At 41.5% G+C, this 16,415-nt stretch overlaps 2 protein-coding genes and 2 pseudogenes across 4 annotated transcripts in view; all 4 read right to left on the reverse strand.

The window, feature by feature from the left end:
* The window catches only part of LOC135548363 (protocadherin gamma-A5-like), a 36,988-nt gene extending 33,290 nt beyond the window's left edge, over positions 1–3,698 (reverse strand). For all 3 annotated transcript variants that reach the window (XM_064977892.1, XM_064977889.1, XM_064977894.1), the window contains exon 1: positions 1,129–3,698. In XM_064977892.1, coding sequence (XP_064833964.1) covers positions 1,129–3,534 — 2,406 coding nt within the window. In that variant the 5' untranslated portion in view covers positions 3,535–3,698. The remainder of the gene's footprint in view (positions 1–1,128) is intronic.
* Positions 3,699–4,330: 632 nt separating this feature from the next.
* LOC135547826 (protocadherin gamma-A12-like) lies at positions 4,331–5,887 on the reverse strand (annotated as a pseudogene).
* Positions 5,888–8,201: 2,314 nt separating this feature from the next.
* On the reverse strand, positions 8,202–10,800 carry LOC135547827 (protocadherin beta-16-like). Its single transcript, XM_064977056.1, has one exon. It carries the CDS (start codon positions 10,659–10,661, stop codon positions 8,202–8,204), a length of 2,460 nt encoding a protein of 819 aa, XP_064833128.1. The 5' UTR covers positions 10,662–10,800.
* Positions 10,801–13,682: 2,882 nt separating this feature from the next.
* Positions 13,683–16,133, reverse strand: LOC135547828 (protocadherin gamma-A11-like; annotated as a pseudogene).
* Between the last annotated feature and the right edge of the window lie 282 nt (positions 16,134–16,415).

The raw sequence follows: 16,415 nt of genomic DNA on the forward strand, positions 1-16,415 counted from the left end.
GAAACCTGGCTCCGGAAAGAGACCCCTCACTAATCTATATTCGAATATCTTTATTAGAAAATACTGGAGTATTGTCGTTAATATCTAATATCTCCACGTCAATACGGAGAAGTTCAACGGGATTTTCAAGAATTATCTGGAAATGTAATGAACATGGATCCACTTGGGCACACAGCTTCTCTCAATCAATCCTCTTTTTCACAACCAGAGTCCCTTTGTCCACATTGACACCGATATACTCACGGTTATCCTCCGTAAAAAAATGGAGTCTTTTAACTTCCAACCCTAGGTCCTGAACGATATTCCCCACGAACGAACCAGTCGTCATCTCCTCGTGAAATGAATAGCGGAACTGGCAGTTCACAGACACTCAAAAACAGACTGAGAAAATGAGAAGATGCAATTTCCATTTCCGAATGGCGGATCCCCTTGTTCCACGAAAACAAAGAAAATGCATGTTTTTCTTAATGCGTTGCACAGCTATCTAATATTAAAATCCAATAACACTCATATGTAGGCAAGTCAGCAAATCAAAATATATATGCTACCTCTGTTATTCCAGTGACATGCGTTTTAGACAGTGTTCTCACTCTCCCAAAGCAAAGGGGATTGTGCGCATGTCACTGCGACTTTAATATCACCCACACTGTGTAGGCATGGACAAAATTAAACTCGTGTATGCCTACTGCTGTACGGGTCAACAGCGGCACTAAGCGCATAATTGAGATATTACATGTGCATAGAAAAACGTTTTTCACAATCTACACAGCTTCTATCAAAAATCACAATTTCCGAAAAATCCAAATTACTTTGCCAGCTTCATGGCCTGTTCCACATATTTGCTCTAAAAGTGAACACATTTTGAAAAGTATCTAACATCATAAAATATAATAAATAAACTGTGAATTTGACCTGGCTTATTTTACAAAAACCTACACAAGTGATGAAAATTGTAGTGTAGTATATATGGACAATACCTTATAAATGTATGTTCCAGTTGTAAACTTTGAATTGATCATATAGAGGCCAGAGCACACACATGATTGTACGCAGAATATAAACCCAGTCATTCAGAGACACATACACATCTGAACAGAGGACGAGATATGGGGAGGGTGGGTGTCTCACCTTTCCATCGACATCAGCGTCTTCCTGCTTTCTCTCTTCTCGCTTCATTGTCCCCATTCGACTCACATCCACCAGTGTGTTCTGGCTATAAGGCCTCGCAAACCTCACATCACTCATCCTAGAGTCAGTGGTTCCACACACCTCATAGTTGTATACATGCTGTAGGGTTCCCAGGTTTCCATCTTGGTAAACGGGCGGGTAATATGGGATAACGGGAAGATTTGCTGCAGTTTTATAGAATAGTTTTTTCTGTTTCCACCGGTAGATTTTCACGGACATTATAGCAATAATCGAACAAATGAAAAGCAGTGAAACCACAGCAAGTGCCAAAATTACATAAAACGTCAGGTTATCATTAGAATCCTTGTCGTGCGTAAAGTCAGGGTATTCTGAGAGTACTTCGGGGAAGCTATTAGCCATCGCTACATTCACGTTGACTGTAGCTGATCGAGAGGGCTGTCCGTTGTCCTCAACTACAATTGTGAGCTTTTGTTTCAGAGTATCTTTTTCAGTAACCTGACGTACAGTTCTTATTTCTCCATTCTGTCGGCCCACTTCAAACAACAACCTGTCTGTCGTTTTCTGCAGTTTATATGAAAGCCAGGCGTTCTGTCCAGAGTCCACATCAACAGCCACCACTTTAGTGACAAGATAGCCCACATCTGCTGAACGAGGTACCATTTCAGCCACCGTAGCGCCACTAGTCTGTACTGGGTAGAGAACCTGAGGAGGGTTGTCATTCTGGTCCAGGACAAGTACATGCACACTTGCGTTGCCACTGAGAGTAGGAGAACCACCATCATGCGCTCTAATGTTGATTTTGAATGCTTTAAGTTGTTCGTAATCGAATGATCTCACCGCATATATAACACCAGTTTCAGCATTAATTGAAACTAAGGAGGAAGCTGGTGCCCCGTTAACCACAGAGTCCTCAATGATGTAGGAGACGCGTGCGTTCTGGCAACAATCAGCGTCTGATGCTCTTACGGTAAATAATGATACACCTGGTGAATTATTTTCCACTATATTTGTAATATAAGATTCCTTCTCAAATATTGGTGTGTTATCGTTGACGTCAGACACTCGTAAGGTAATAGTCTTGTTACTAGAGAGAGGGGACGAGCCTTCATCTGTGGCAGTTATAGTAACGTTATATTCTGATACTATTTCCCTGTTTAATTCTTCATCTGTCAATAACGTATAGTAATTCCGTAATGATGACCTAATAACAAAGGGGGAATCTTTTGATATGCTACAACGCACCTGTCCATTTTCTCCCGAATCTATGTCTTTAACATTAATCACTGCGATTGTTGTGCCAGGTGGAGAGTTTTCAGAAACAGGATTCGTGAATGATGTTAAAGATATGACAGGTATGTTATCATTCACATCAATTATGTCAATAACCACGGCACAAGAATCAGTGAAGCCGCCATGATCTTTGGCTTCGATGTTTAACTCGTACTTTTTAGCTTTTTCAAAATCTAGATGTCCAAAAACGAAAATCTCACCTGACTGTGCATCGATTCGGAAAAGCCCGTTGTTACTATCTGCGCTGTACCTGAAAGCAAACGTCACCTCTCCGTTTATGCCTTTATCTGCATCAGTTGCGCTTACTTTAGCCACAGGGCTTCCCTTAGGCGCATTTTCTGGAACTGACGCCCTATACAGCTTTTTGGAAAATACGGGAGTGTTATCGTTTACGTCTAAAACGTGGATATTTATTTTCATCATGCCTGATTTCGGTGGATGGCAACCATCAATTGCGGTTAAAACGAGGGACAATTCCTCATGGCTCTCCCTGTCTACAGGCGACAGCAACACCATGTCTATGTATTTGTTTCCGTCTGCACGAGTTTCCTGTTTCAGAATGAAATGATCAGTGGGTTTCAGAGTGTAGCTCTGTATTGTATTTTCTCCAACATCTGGATCAAATGCGCTATCTAGTAAGAAACGCGCTCCCGGGAGGGCTGACTCGCTAATCTCGATATATATTTCATCTTTGGGAAATGTAGGAGCGTGGTCATTGACATCCATGATTTCTACGGTAACTTCATAAAGCTGAATAGGGTTTTCTAAGATTAGCTCGAAGCTGAAACTACATGGAGAAGTTTGTTTACACAAGAGCTCTCGGTCTATCCTCTCACTCACTGCCAGTGTTCCTTTGTCTGTGTTCAGCTCCACGTAGGGACTATTGTCCCCGGCTATGATACGAGCTCGGCCGCTCCTCAGCCTTTTCAGATCAATGCCCAAGTCCTCTGCGACATTACCCACGACCGAGCCTTTCGCCATCTCCTCAGGAATAGAATATCTCACTTGTCCATGGACTATACATCCAAATGAAACGAGGATAAGCCATAGTGACGCATGGCTGTCAAAAGCGCATACCAGATTCCTAGCAGACATTTTATAAAATCCAGTTCATATACTACATAAATGTCCAGACCAACAGAAAACGAATCTACACAGACCAAAGACAACGAAGTAGAAGTATCCAAACGATCTTCAATTAATCACAAAACATGTCGTTCCGCCTGCTTCAGGCGTGTAACTCTGGCGAGTCTGTTTTCTAATATGGCTGAAGCAACTGGCAACCTTCAGATAGAAAGAGCTCACTGATATGGGAGGTGCTTTTTACATTTCACTGGGCCACATTTCACAGTCTGAACCAACAGCGGCACTCACAGACTATTGCAAGGAGTGCACTTCTACTGTACCAAATGACACTACAAAACATGAATTATGTAAATTGTATGGCCTACTATATCTTCTAGTGTGACACATTTGATCAAAAAACACGTCAATGTAAGACAATACTGAGAGAGATACACATTAAGGCCTATATGTTGTCATCCCCAGTCAGAACTACTTCTCACTTAAAATAAGTTAAATGTAAAAATACACCTAACGTTAAACAAAATATTAATTAAGGTTTAGTATCGTTCTGTTATAATAAAACCTGTTAACAGACTTACGGTGCCCTATAAAATAATACGTGAAAGAGGCTACGGGACTGTGTCCGACAGTGTCGCTGTCCACGAGTGGTGGTGCTGAAATGAACAAGACTTGAAGCTCTTTTTGAAAAACATTAGTAAATCAGTTGATAATACACATACAAAGTCACAATCTAATCTAATTTAAATAAAACCATTTAATTAATACAATTATTAAGCAACATAATACATTGGGCAAATTCACCATTTCAGGAGAATCTGGGAAACTTTTCTCTCTTTGTGCATGTTGGAAGGTATCTGTAGAGATCGAGTCCATTATTAACAAAAGGTCTGGCAAATTTACAGTCACTCTTCCTTGAGTCAGTCATCATGCACACCTCATAGTTGTACATATGTTGCAGAGTCCCTGTCCCTTCGGCGTCTGCGTAACTGGGTGGATAGTATGGAATAACCAGGAGACTAGACTGATACATGCGTGATTGTCTCCACCTGTAGATGTTAACTGATATTATAACTAATACAAACGAGATGAAGAGGAAAGAGACCACAGCCAAGGCCAAAACTAGATACACAGCCAAGGCCAAAACTCGATCGGCTACATTGACTGTAGCCGATCGAGAGGGCTGCCCGTTGTCCTCGACTACAACAGTGATTCTTTGTTTCAGTGCATCTTTATCAGTGACCTGGCGTGTTTTTCCGTTTTGTAGTCCCACTTCAAACAGCGCCCTGTCAGTCACTTTCTGCAGTTTATATGAGAGCAACGCATTCTGTCCAGAGTCCACATCAACAGCCAACACTTTAATGACAAGATAGCCCACATCTGCTGAACGAGGCACCATTTCAGCCACCAGAGAGTTACTAGTCTGTACTGGGTAGAGAACCTGAGGAGGGTTATCATTCTGGTCTTGGATTATTATTTTCAGAGTCACTTTACTACTCAAAGGAGGGGAGCCTCCATCTTGCGCTTTTACGCGGAACTGGAAATCCTTTATCCGCTCATAGTCTAACGAGCGTCCTGCATGGATGACTCCACGTTCAGAATGAACTGATACATATTAAGAGACAGACACCCCATTAACCGAGGATTCTTTCAAAACCTAAGAAACACGGGCATTCTGTTTCCAGTCTGCGTCACTGGCCCGTAATGATAATATGGAAAGGCCGGGTGAATTGTTTTCACTAAGGAACGCCTCATATGAGCTCTGTTCACAGATGGGCATGCTGTCGTTCACGTCTGTCACTTTTACCATAAAAGTCACATTTTTAGATAATCGGGGCACACCCTGATCAGTGGCAGTAATGGTGATGTTTTATTCTGGAGTTGTTTCACGATCTAATGCAGCATCAGTCTGCAAGCTTTAGTTATTATTAACGATATCATCATTTTAAACTGGATGTCATCATTGATTAAACAGACTACACTGCCGTTGTTCCCCGAATCTAAATCTTGCACTTAATCACAGCTATGATTGTCCGTGGTGTAGCATTGTCTTCTACTGAGACCGATGATGACGCCATAGCAATCCTTGGGGTGTTATCGTTCACATCTAACACGTCAATAACGATCTTTGCGTTGTCTGTAAGACCACCCCCGTCACTGGCCTGAACATTCAGCAGATCGTTTTTAATAGTCTTATTTCCCAATTAGTGTTATTTCTCCGGTTAATTTATTAACCGGTAACATCTCCCCCAGGGCGTCATTATTGTGCGTAACTGAATATGACACTTGGGCATTGGATCATTTTGTCCGCATCGTTGGCACTAACAACAGAAAGCATTGAACCCTTCCGTGCATTTTCAGCAATATATGTTTAGTGGATCTGCTAAGTTAACATGGGAGGATTGTCGTTGTTATCAAGTACATGTACGATATCTTAGTCTTACCAGGCAACTGAGGATTTCCCCAGGCTCCAGCAGTTAAAGTTACGGACAATTGCTCTGAATTTTCTCGATCTAGTGGTCTCTGAAGGACCATCGCTACATTTGTATTACCGTCAGGCTGAGAATCCACCTAGAAGGTGAAATGATCAAACCGTTTGTGATGTTATCAATTGGAATATACAGCCCTGAATTATAACATCATGCGGGAAAACCATGAGAAAGGACTGAGTTGGTTGCCTATTGTGATGTCATCAATCAGTGTGTCAGTTCACACCGTCAACTGGCTGCACCATACACTGATCAGAGCTGTATTCAAGTATAAATATAGTACAGCCTACAACATATGCTATACGTAGTTTAATTACATCAATCATCAGGATCATAAATGTTGTAAATAACATAATGTAAGAGCCAGAGCTCAGTATGCCCTTACCTCGTCGGGTGAACCAATTTGTAAGTCGCTCTGGATAAGAGCGTCTGCTAAATGACTTAAATGTAAATGTAAATGCTCTCTCTCTGTAAACATAGGCCAGTGTATCTCTGCCATTGGCGTCTATGCTCACGAGATTTTGACTGATAGGCCTGATATATTTCATATCAGTCTTTTTCAAGTCAGTAGTCATGCACACCACATAGTTGTACACGTGTTGAAGAGTCTCTGTCCCCCCGGTGGGGTGGATAATATGGAATAAATGGGAGATTGGAATTGAAGTTACGTGATTGTCTCCACCTGTAGATCTTAACTGATATTATAACTAATACAGATGAGATGAAGAGGAAAAAGCCAAGGCCAAAAGTCAGGTTGTCATTGTAATCTGTTTCATGCGTAAAGTCAGTGAATTCTGAAAGCACTTCAGGGAAGCTGTCTGCCACCGCCACGTTCACAATGACTGTAGCTGATCGAGAGGGCTGCCCATTGTCGTTTATATTCCGGATCTCGACTGTTATCCGATACAATTGGATGGGATTTTCGATTATAACCTCAAAACTAAAGCTGCAGGGTGTAGTCTGCTGACAGAGCTCCTCTCGGTCTATTCTCTCTTTCACAACCAGTGTTGTCTCTGTTGAGATCAACATACTGACGACTCCCCTTTGTTACAATGCGAGCTTTACCAGTAACAAGTCGACTGATCTCCAAACCCAAGTCCTTCGCAATATTACCGACAAAAGACCCTTCGCTCATTTCCTCTGGGATAGAGTACCGTGCTTGTCCAGTCACATTATCTACCCAGTTCACGCAACAAACAATGCACAGTACTTGCCATCTGTAACCAAAGCATTTCTTCCGTAGACTGTGTGGAACATCGAATAAACGCCAAATATCCATTGTATGCCTATATAAATTGTAAAGTTGTAATTCAAATGACAACATTAGGAATTCCAAAAGATAACATCTGGAGATATTGCCAATGCCTGCATTTATCCTTATCGGCTGCAAATGAAGTCGAGTCTATCTAGCAGTATATCTGTGAAGGAGTATAGCAATACTGAGGTACGGATCACTGCTCAACCACCATTGAGACAATGTAATATTGTCTTGTTAACCAACAGTGGCGCTCACAGTTAGAAAATGATAAATGCACCAAATGAATACTGCATATGCTTCTACATAGCTGATCACTCCACTTTTGACACGAACTCCCATAGGACTCTGATTTTGATCCAGCCCACGAATGCACCAATGACGAATTTCTATTTTACACGGATGCACCAATTATGCGTTCTATTTTACATGCATGCTACACTGAGGCTCATTATGGATGCCAGCACGGCAAATTCACAAGTACAACCTCAACAGAAAAGACATACATGTTTTTGCCTACAAATAAAGGTGTGCTATGTGACAGTCTGAATAGAACCGCTATACGGATTGCAAAACACCCACTTTGACAAGAAAAACGATTTTCTACAACACCTTTCTAAAAACCCAAACATTCTGGATAAAAGCAAACCATGTGGGTTTAATTCAGGATGAAGACAGATAAACAAGATGATAAAAAAAGCACCTAAACTGATGGAACATCTAAATAACTTATACCTGACCTGTGTTCTACTGCATGCGTTTTTTTAAATGTCTTATAATGTTCTGTTTATTTGACTATTTAAAAATAAATAAAAATCCCGAATCAACTATTTCTATTTGAAGTAATTTGAAGTATTTTAAAATAGCCTAGCTACTTGTTTTCAAATACATTTAAATACCTCTAGGACCAATCCGTAAACAACTGATGTAATATGTCAGCGTCTCACCTGCTCAGGAGAATCCGGGTCATCCAGAAAGCTTTTCTCATTCTGAGAAGGTTGCAAGGTCGCATGGCCTCTGGTCATAGTAGAGCTCGGGCCCATTATTAAAACGTTCTGACTAAAAGGTCTGGCGAATTTACAGTCACTCTTCCTTGTGTCAGTAGTCATGCACACCTCATAGTTGTACACCTGCTGCAGAGTCCCTGTCCCTCCGGCGTCTGAGTAACGGGGTGGATAATATGGAATCACTGGGAGATTGGAATGGAAGTTACGTGATTGTCTCCACCTGTAGATCTTAACTGATATTATAACTAATACACACGAGATGAAGAGGAAAGAGACCACAGCCAAGGCCAAAACTAGATAAAATGTCAGGTTGTCACTGTAATCCGTGTCATGCGTAAAGTCAGTGAATTCTGAGATCACTTCGGGGAAGCTGTTCGCCACTGCCACGTTCATATTGACTGTAGCTGATCGAGAGGGCTCCCCGTTGTCCGCCACTACAACAGTGAGCTTTTGTTTCACAACATCTTTATCGTTGACCTGGCGTACAGTTCTTATTTCTCCATTCTGTAGACCTACTTCAAACAGCGGCCTGTCTGTCGCTTTCTGCAGTTTATATGAGAGCCATGCATTCTGTCCAGAGTCCATATCAACAGCCACCACTTTAGTGACAAGATAGCCCACATCTGCTGAACGAGGCACCATTTCAGCAACCAGAGAGCTCGTCGGTACTGGGTAGAGAACCTGAGGAGTGTTGTCATTCTGATCTTGAATTATTAACTTTATAGTCACGTTACTGTTAAGTGAAGGGGAGCCTCCATCTTGCGCTTTAACCTGGAATTCAAAAGCTTTGATTTGTTCGTAATCAAAGGATCTCACTGCATAAATCAATCCTGTTACAGAATTAATCGATATTAAAGATGCAATAGAATTTCCTCCCACTTGCGATTCCTCCAAGAAATAGGAGACTCCGGCATTCTGGCCCCAGTCTTCATCTTTGGCGTGGACCAAACCAATTGACACACCTGGGGAGTTGTTTTCAAATATCCGAGCTGTGTACTCGCTTTTATCGAACACTGGCACATTGTCGTTCACATCAGAGATTCTTATGCGAAGGGTCTTATTGTGACGTAATGAGGGAAGACCATTGTCCACCGCTGTCACTGTGACGTTATACTCAGACACAACCTCACGGTCTAAAACACTGTTTGTTAGTAAAGTGTAATAGTTCGCTAATGAAGATTTTATCTTAAAGGGAAGAGAATGGTCGATGGAACAATTAACATTACCATTTTGTCCAGAGTCCAAGTCTTTCACGTTAACAATGGCGACAGTTGTCCCCTGGGGAGAGTCCTCGGGGATGGTATTGGAAAAAGATGTCAATGCTATAACGGGGGGGTTGTCATTCACATCTATCACTTCAATTACTACTTTGCAAGATTTTGAGAGGCCACCTATGTCCTTGGCAATTACATTAATTTGAAACTGCTTAGTTTTCTCATAGTCGAGTAAACCTGATACTCGTATTTCTCCACTGCTTGGATTTAGTGTGAACACCATAGCATTTTGTTGTGTAAGCTGGTCAATGTAATATTCTAACTGACCATTACTGCCCACATCTGCGTCGGTCGCAATCACTGTTGCAACTAAAGTCCCTTTAGGGGAGTTCTCCAAAACAGAGGCTTTGTATACTGCTTGACTAAAAATCGGAGCATTATCATTGGCATCCAAAACATTCACTTTTATGCTCACAGTCCCTGTTCTCCGCGGATTTCCTCCGTCGGCAGCTGTCAATGTTAGAGACATTTCACATTCCTCCTCTCTATCTAAAGGACTTTGCAAAACCATCTCCACATATTTACCACCATCAGCAAACGTTTGTTCTTTCAAAGTAAAATGAGTCGAAGGTTTAAGACTGTAGCTTTGGAGGGCATTTAAACCGACATCAAGATCCACGGCACTGCCTAAAATAAATTGAGCTCCAGGCAACGCTACTTCACTGATATTCAGAGTAATTTCCTTATTCGCAAAGGCAGGTGAATTATCGTTGATATCGAGTATTTCCACAGTTATACTAAATAATTCCATTGGATTTTCTAGAACCATTTCGAAGTTGAAGCTACAGGGCGATGCGTGTCCACACAGCTCCTCTCTGTCTATGCGCTGTTTGACGATCAGAATCCCTTTGTCTGCGTTCAGCTCTACACAATCCTTTTCCTCACTAACAATGCGGGCCCGGCCAGATTTTAGTCTTCGGATATCTAGTCCCAAATGCTTTGAGAGATCCCCAATCAAAGACCCTCGTACCATTTCCTCTGGAATCGAATATCGCACCTGGCATCGAACCATATGCGACAAGAGGGCACACACAATAATCAATCGTGCTTGCCATTGTGGTGTTCGATTTTGCTTTCCCTCAAACATTTCGGAAAAAACAGCAACAATATACATTTCTGAACAGAAATATTGAGTAGCCTTCTGATGCACAATTCTCTCCTAGTCCATATAAATCAGCTATATTGGTAATCTATCCGTGTTGATTTTCATTCCTGTTTGATTCTAGATATCTTCCCCGAATGTTGTATCAGCTCATATGAATCCATCAGACAGGAGGTTCTGTGAATTTGAAGCTTATAACTCGTCTTACTGTCCAACAGCGGCACTCAGAGTCCAGAGTACAGACTATCATCATGTCGAAAACATACACAGCCAACTAAAGACAGACTGTTTTGTTACACAGTCCATAACTAAGCCTACATAAGCAAATGGAAGACTATTGCACTGTGTATTGTCAGTAAACACTTTTTATAACACTTTCTTTTTTTAAAACGAATTTGGAGCACTTACAGGCCTAAGACAGGTCTTTGAATGCAGCACGTAAGATATTTCAGCACCATGGAGAGCGACAGCTCCAACCTGAAACCAACACAATTAGAGCTTCTTTCAGACCAATACTAAACATGAATACTGTTTCAGGACTTAAAAATGTGTATGCTATAACTGTTTCACCATATATCAATAACTAACCATTAATCACCAGCAAATCTATATGGCTTCATGTGTTTAACCCTGACTGCAACATTTCATAATTCACAGCCGCCACCAATATACCCAAGTCTGAAATATCTGAAAAGCTGTAGTTAATGTTTTATTCATCAAAGTTGTCAACTTAGTTGCCAACTAGGGGTGAAACTGGCCTCCCACAGAGCGAGGTCAGAGGTCATCACAGGATGAGACAGACAGTGTGTCAAAGCAGTGAAGCATGAAGCCGTCTATCCCACAGCACAACTTCCACATGTTCCCCAAAATAACCTACACACGTCCTGCTGCAGGCTTACACATCCTTGAGACAACAAGACTTGTCTTTACCACAGTCTAACAATCACCGGCAGGCATGATAGTCTAGGATCCTCTGCACTAGAATATCACTGTCACATTCATACACCTCTTCCAATATCACAATTGAAATTGCATTACCAGATCATTATACAAAATATTTACTTTGATGAATAAAACATTAACTACAGCTTTTCAGATATTTCAGACTTGGGTATATTGGTTGGTGCAGTGAATTATGAAATGTTGCAGTCAGGGTTAAACACATGAAGCCACATATATTTGCTGGTGATCAACGAGATCAGATGCCACATAATTCAAATAATAAGAAAAATATTTGAGCAGTGATGGAAGGCTGTGGATCTAAAAAATAATAATTCTCCCGACCTACTTTAGAATTGTGTGGCAGTGCTGAGCAGAGTTGTCATACTGCAGTATGTGTGTATGTGTGTCTGCAGTGCTGAGCTGTGTGAAGTTCAGCGTGAAGTATACTTTGTGTAACTGGTCAATTGTGTGTGAGTGATTTTGCTTTGTGGGCCACTACTGGGATGTCTTTTCAGTACAATGTTCTGTATGTAACTGGTGAGAAATACGATGGACTGCTGTGTTGTGTGCTAATGACAAGTTGTGTTCGTACTGCTTTGTGTGTTACTGTCTGAGCAGTGTGCTTGAATGGTCAATGGCCAATGTTGAAGGAACTGAGGGAACCACTGAGTTTAACATCAGATAGACATGTAATCATGAAAATGGTTACACAGTAAGGCCTGTACAATGACCTGCTATTGTGTAGGCCTACATGGCAACTGCACGAGCCACCAATTTCATTGGGAGACCCTAATTTGCATCTGTGTCTACAAGTAAAGAAGAAGAAAATATGTTTTTTACCTTCAGATGTCCAAATGGTGGTTCAATGGGAGAGGGTAAAAAGACAAGAAGAGTGTTAAAAACAAAATACAGGTTTATAGGCACTTACAATAAGAATGACCTATAGCAGAATTGTGTTATACATCTATGGTTATCTCTTTCAGACCCCTATAAGAAGCCACATTACTACTGTAAAAAAAGCCATTACAAAAGTAAGTGTTCCTGACAAATAATACAAATAGCTGGATATTTCTCTCCATTGGGCCTAAAGCTGTAGTCTTGAGCCACTTTTAAGCCAAAGTGTCACTTTTCTGTGTATGTTTTACACAGAGGAGTGCAAGAGAAGGCTGGTTCTGACTGGCATATAGACTTGGATGGAACATGTTCTTCATTAGAGACTTGGAAGCTGCCAGGATGACCCTGGGGTGACCTCAGGGAAAACAGGCTGGCCTTTTTACACTAGCTTTATCATGATGTGATGCCAGGGTCAACAGTCTAGTCTCTTCACATAGCCCAAAATAACAGAGTTGCAAAGTCTGCCCTTGGTTGACAAATTCAGGTTTTCTTTAAGACCATAGAAATGTGCACAGCTATAATCAGCAAGATCTTCTTGAAAAAAAAAAAACACAGTTAGATGTTAAAGATGTCTTCAGCATTTAGCGTCCTTTAAAACGTTTCTGACATAGCTTAGTCCCTAATGTTTTCATGGCAGAACAAATACTGCTGCATGAGTACGAAAATGTCTCCTGATTTGCATTCTTCAACGGTTAAAAATCTAAATGTGAGACAATTGTATCCATCTCCAGAATGAGTTAACTTTACCCTAAAGGCTTTGAGCCTCTTCTGACCCAAGGCCAAAGTGAAAATCTGGTAATATGGAATGACGGGATGACCCAGGGGTCACCCAAGTGTCCAATGATGGGTCAAAGAATGCAACAGCCAAGGAGCATGAATGCAACAGCCAAGGAGCATTACTTTCAGTAATCATTGACCTGTGTTTCACCGCTCATCTTCCCCACTGCCACAAGCCAAGAGCCTTGTCTACCTCTACCTGGGAGCATGGTTCTATTTGACCCAATTCTCATGGTGTTATACCTGTGATCCCACCTCTTGCTCACCGATGAAGGAATTCTAGTATGGATCATCACACACAGTTGAAACTACTGGAAGGAGACCAAACAAATACATTTCCTCTCTCCCACACTTTATCTACACCAGTATCACACATGTCATTGACGTAACTTTTTTCATTACCATAGTCAAAAATGTTGATTAAATGTCAGTTGCTTCACCGGTTTCATCTGGACTCCTCTTTAGTGCAAGACCAGCCAGCAGTGCACTGTTATTGTAAGATCTGACAAATTTGAAGTCCCTGGTGCGTGAGCCCGTTGTCAGGTATGCCTCATAATTATTACTACGTAGTGTTCCTGCTCCGTCCACCTCTGCATTGTTGGGAGAGAAATACGCACAGGGAACAGCGACTGCTCCATCAAACAACATTCTAGGCTTTGGCAGAATGAGAATAATGAAAGTCAGGAAAAAGGTGGAAACAGAGACCAGTGCTATTATCAAATAGGAAGTTAGTTTGGAACTATCTTCCTAAGCCATGTCTTTCAGTTCTGGAACTTCAGCCAAGTTGTCTGAAATGAGTAAATTTACATCACGCGTTGAAGAGAGAGAGGGTTGTCAGTTATCATTCACTGATATAACAAGGTTCTGCTTCATATTGTCAGATTCAGAAACGTCCCGTTGTGCCCTGATCTCTCCGCTGTGGAGACCAATAGTGAAACGTCCCGGATCAGTTAACTTCACGATCTGATATGAAAGTCGGGCGTTCTGTCCAGAGTCAGCATCCACAGCTATCACATTGTAGACCAGGGAACACACCGGAGCAGCTATGGGGACGATCTCGGTCATCAAAGAGTTCCCTGCTGGAACAGGGTATAATATCGGGGGAGAGTCATCATTCTCATCTGTTATGAAGACACTCACAGCCACATTACTGCTGAGTGGAGGAGAACCATTGTCTCTGGCTACAACGTGGACTTTGAAGCTCCTAAACTGCTCATGATCAAATGCTCTCACAGCACGGATCACCCCCGTGTCTCCGTTGATGGATAAAAATGAGTACACCAAAACACCGTTGATCTCACTGGGCAATAGAGAATAGACCACTGTACCGTTCTGTCTCCAGTCTAGACCTCTGGCAGTAACATAACACAGGCTTGTTATTTTCAATCACATAGGCGCTGTAGGATTGTTCTTCAAACACAGGTGGGTTGTCATTTACGTCTGACACAGATACATGAATAGTCTTTGAGGAGGATAAGGGTGGAGACCCCTCGTCAGTGGCAGTGATAGTTCAAATATATTCTGATATTATCTCACGGACTAATTTAGAGTTATAGTTTTTAATCAAAGGTTTTAGTTTGAAAGGAATATTCTGTTGAATGGAGCAGCGGACCTGTCTATTTCCCTCAGTCTTCATCATGTACATTAATGATGCCACCTCTGTGCCAGGTAACACGTTCTCAGGGATGGAATTTTTCAAAGATTTAAGAATATCACAGGTGCATTGTAATTTCTAACTGTGATTTCAACAATTACTTTTGTCATGGAAACTAAACCAGATCCATCCTTCGCCCGGATAAGCATTTCATAATATGTTTCCAATTCAAAATCTATTAGTCCAATTACTCTGATATCTCCAGTATCCTTTTGAATAGAAAACAGCTTCGCTGCTTTATCAGATATACCACTGAAATCATAGCTCACTTCCCCATTTGTACCTCGTCAGCATCCGTGGCACTTACTGTAGCTACCATGGTACCCCAAATGAGAATTTTCCAGAAGACTGACTTTATAGGCGTCTTGACTAAATACTGGAATATTATCGTTTGCATCCAACACAGTGACGTGTATCACTACAGTTTCAGATCTCTGTGGAGTTCCATCATCAACCGCAGTAAGTAACAACGTCACCTCCTGCTGTTGTTCTCGATCCAATTCCTTCTCTAACATCAACTCGCCATATTTACCACCGACTGTATTTGTACGAACAGCCAAAACAAAATGTGCATTCCTCTCGAGCGTATAGCTTTGAACTGCGTTTAATCCGATGTCCTCATCATGGTCTTCGTCTAGGAAAAAACGTTGCCCTTTATCCGCTGATTCTCTAATTTCTAATTCTATGTGGTCACTAGGAAAGACCAGTGAATTGTCATGTATATTCTGAATTTGAACAGTAATACGATGTAACTCTAAAGGATTTTCAAGTGCGAGCTCGTATTTTAAAGTACACGAAACCTTAGACCGCACAGCTCTATCTATTGTTTCAGCGATAATCAAATCCCCCCGGTTAGCATTGATATCACAGTAGCGTGTTCTGCTGCAATCCATGTCTAAACGAGCTTCACGCGCCAACAGCCTCATAGCATCCAACCCGAAATCCTTTGCTATATTTCCGCCCACAGATCCACGTTTCATCTCCTCCCGAATAGAATAGATCATATCTCCGTGGCTCGTGTTCAGTTTTAACAGAGAAAGGAGAGTCACACAGAGTATTGAGTCAGAGAAAAGGTTGTGTCCCATCTTCGAGGTAATCCTACTGAAATGCTGCATAGTCTGGTTGTTCTTGATGAAAACATATTTAAATAAAATAATATAGGTTGTACAGCAGTAGGCTAAACGAAGAGAAGAGACGCAGCGCCAACAACCAGATTATCCAGTGAAATGATTATGTCACGCAGAGGGTGTTTTCTTGCTTTGAATATTACGGTTGTGGGAGGAGAGGCTGAGGAGAGATATATCTGTTCACGCCTGGTGTATAGCGACACACTGAGTATTTATATCAACACTGCCGTTACTGACTGTAAAAAGGGAGGTGGATTTGAGGCTCAAAATGTTTAGACACCCATTTTTCTATGTCTGACAGTTGATGAAATAAGCGAGTCTTCACTTCACACGCTTTAGGCTGTATTATAGTAAACAATCAAAGTCAGAGGT

This window comes from Oncorhynchus masou, chromosome 11 (assembly GCF_036934945.1).
Source record: "Oncorhynchus masou masou isolate Uvic2021 chromosome 11, UVic_Omas_1.1, whole genome shotgun sequence".
NCBI lineage: Eukaryota > Metazoa > Chordata > Actinopteri > Salmoniformes > Salmonidae > Oncorhynchus > Oncorhynchus masou.

Bases quoted from the DNA above. Each gene is read 5' to 3' on its own strand.
- LOC135547827 (XM_064977056.1), bottom strand. From the start codon at position 10,661: ATGTATATTGTTGCTGTTTTTTCCGAAATGTTTGAGGGAAAGCAAAAT.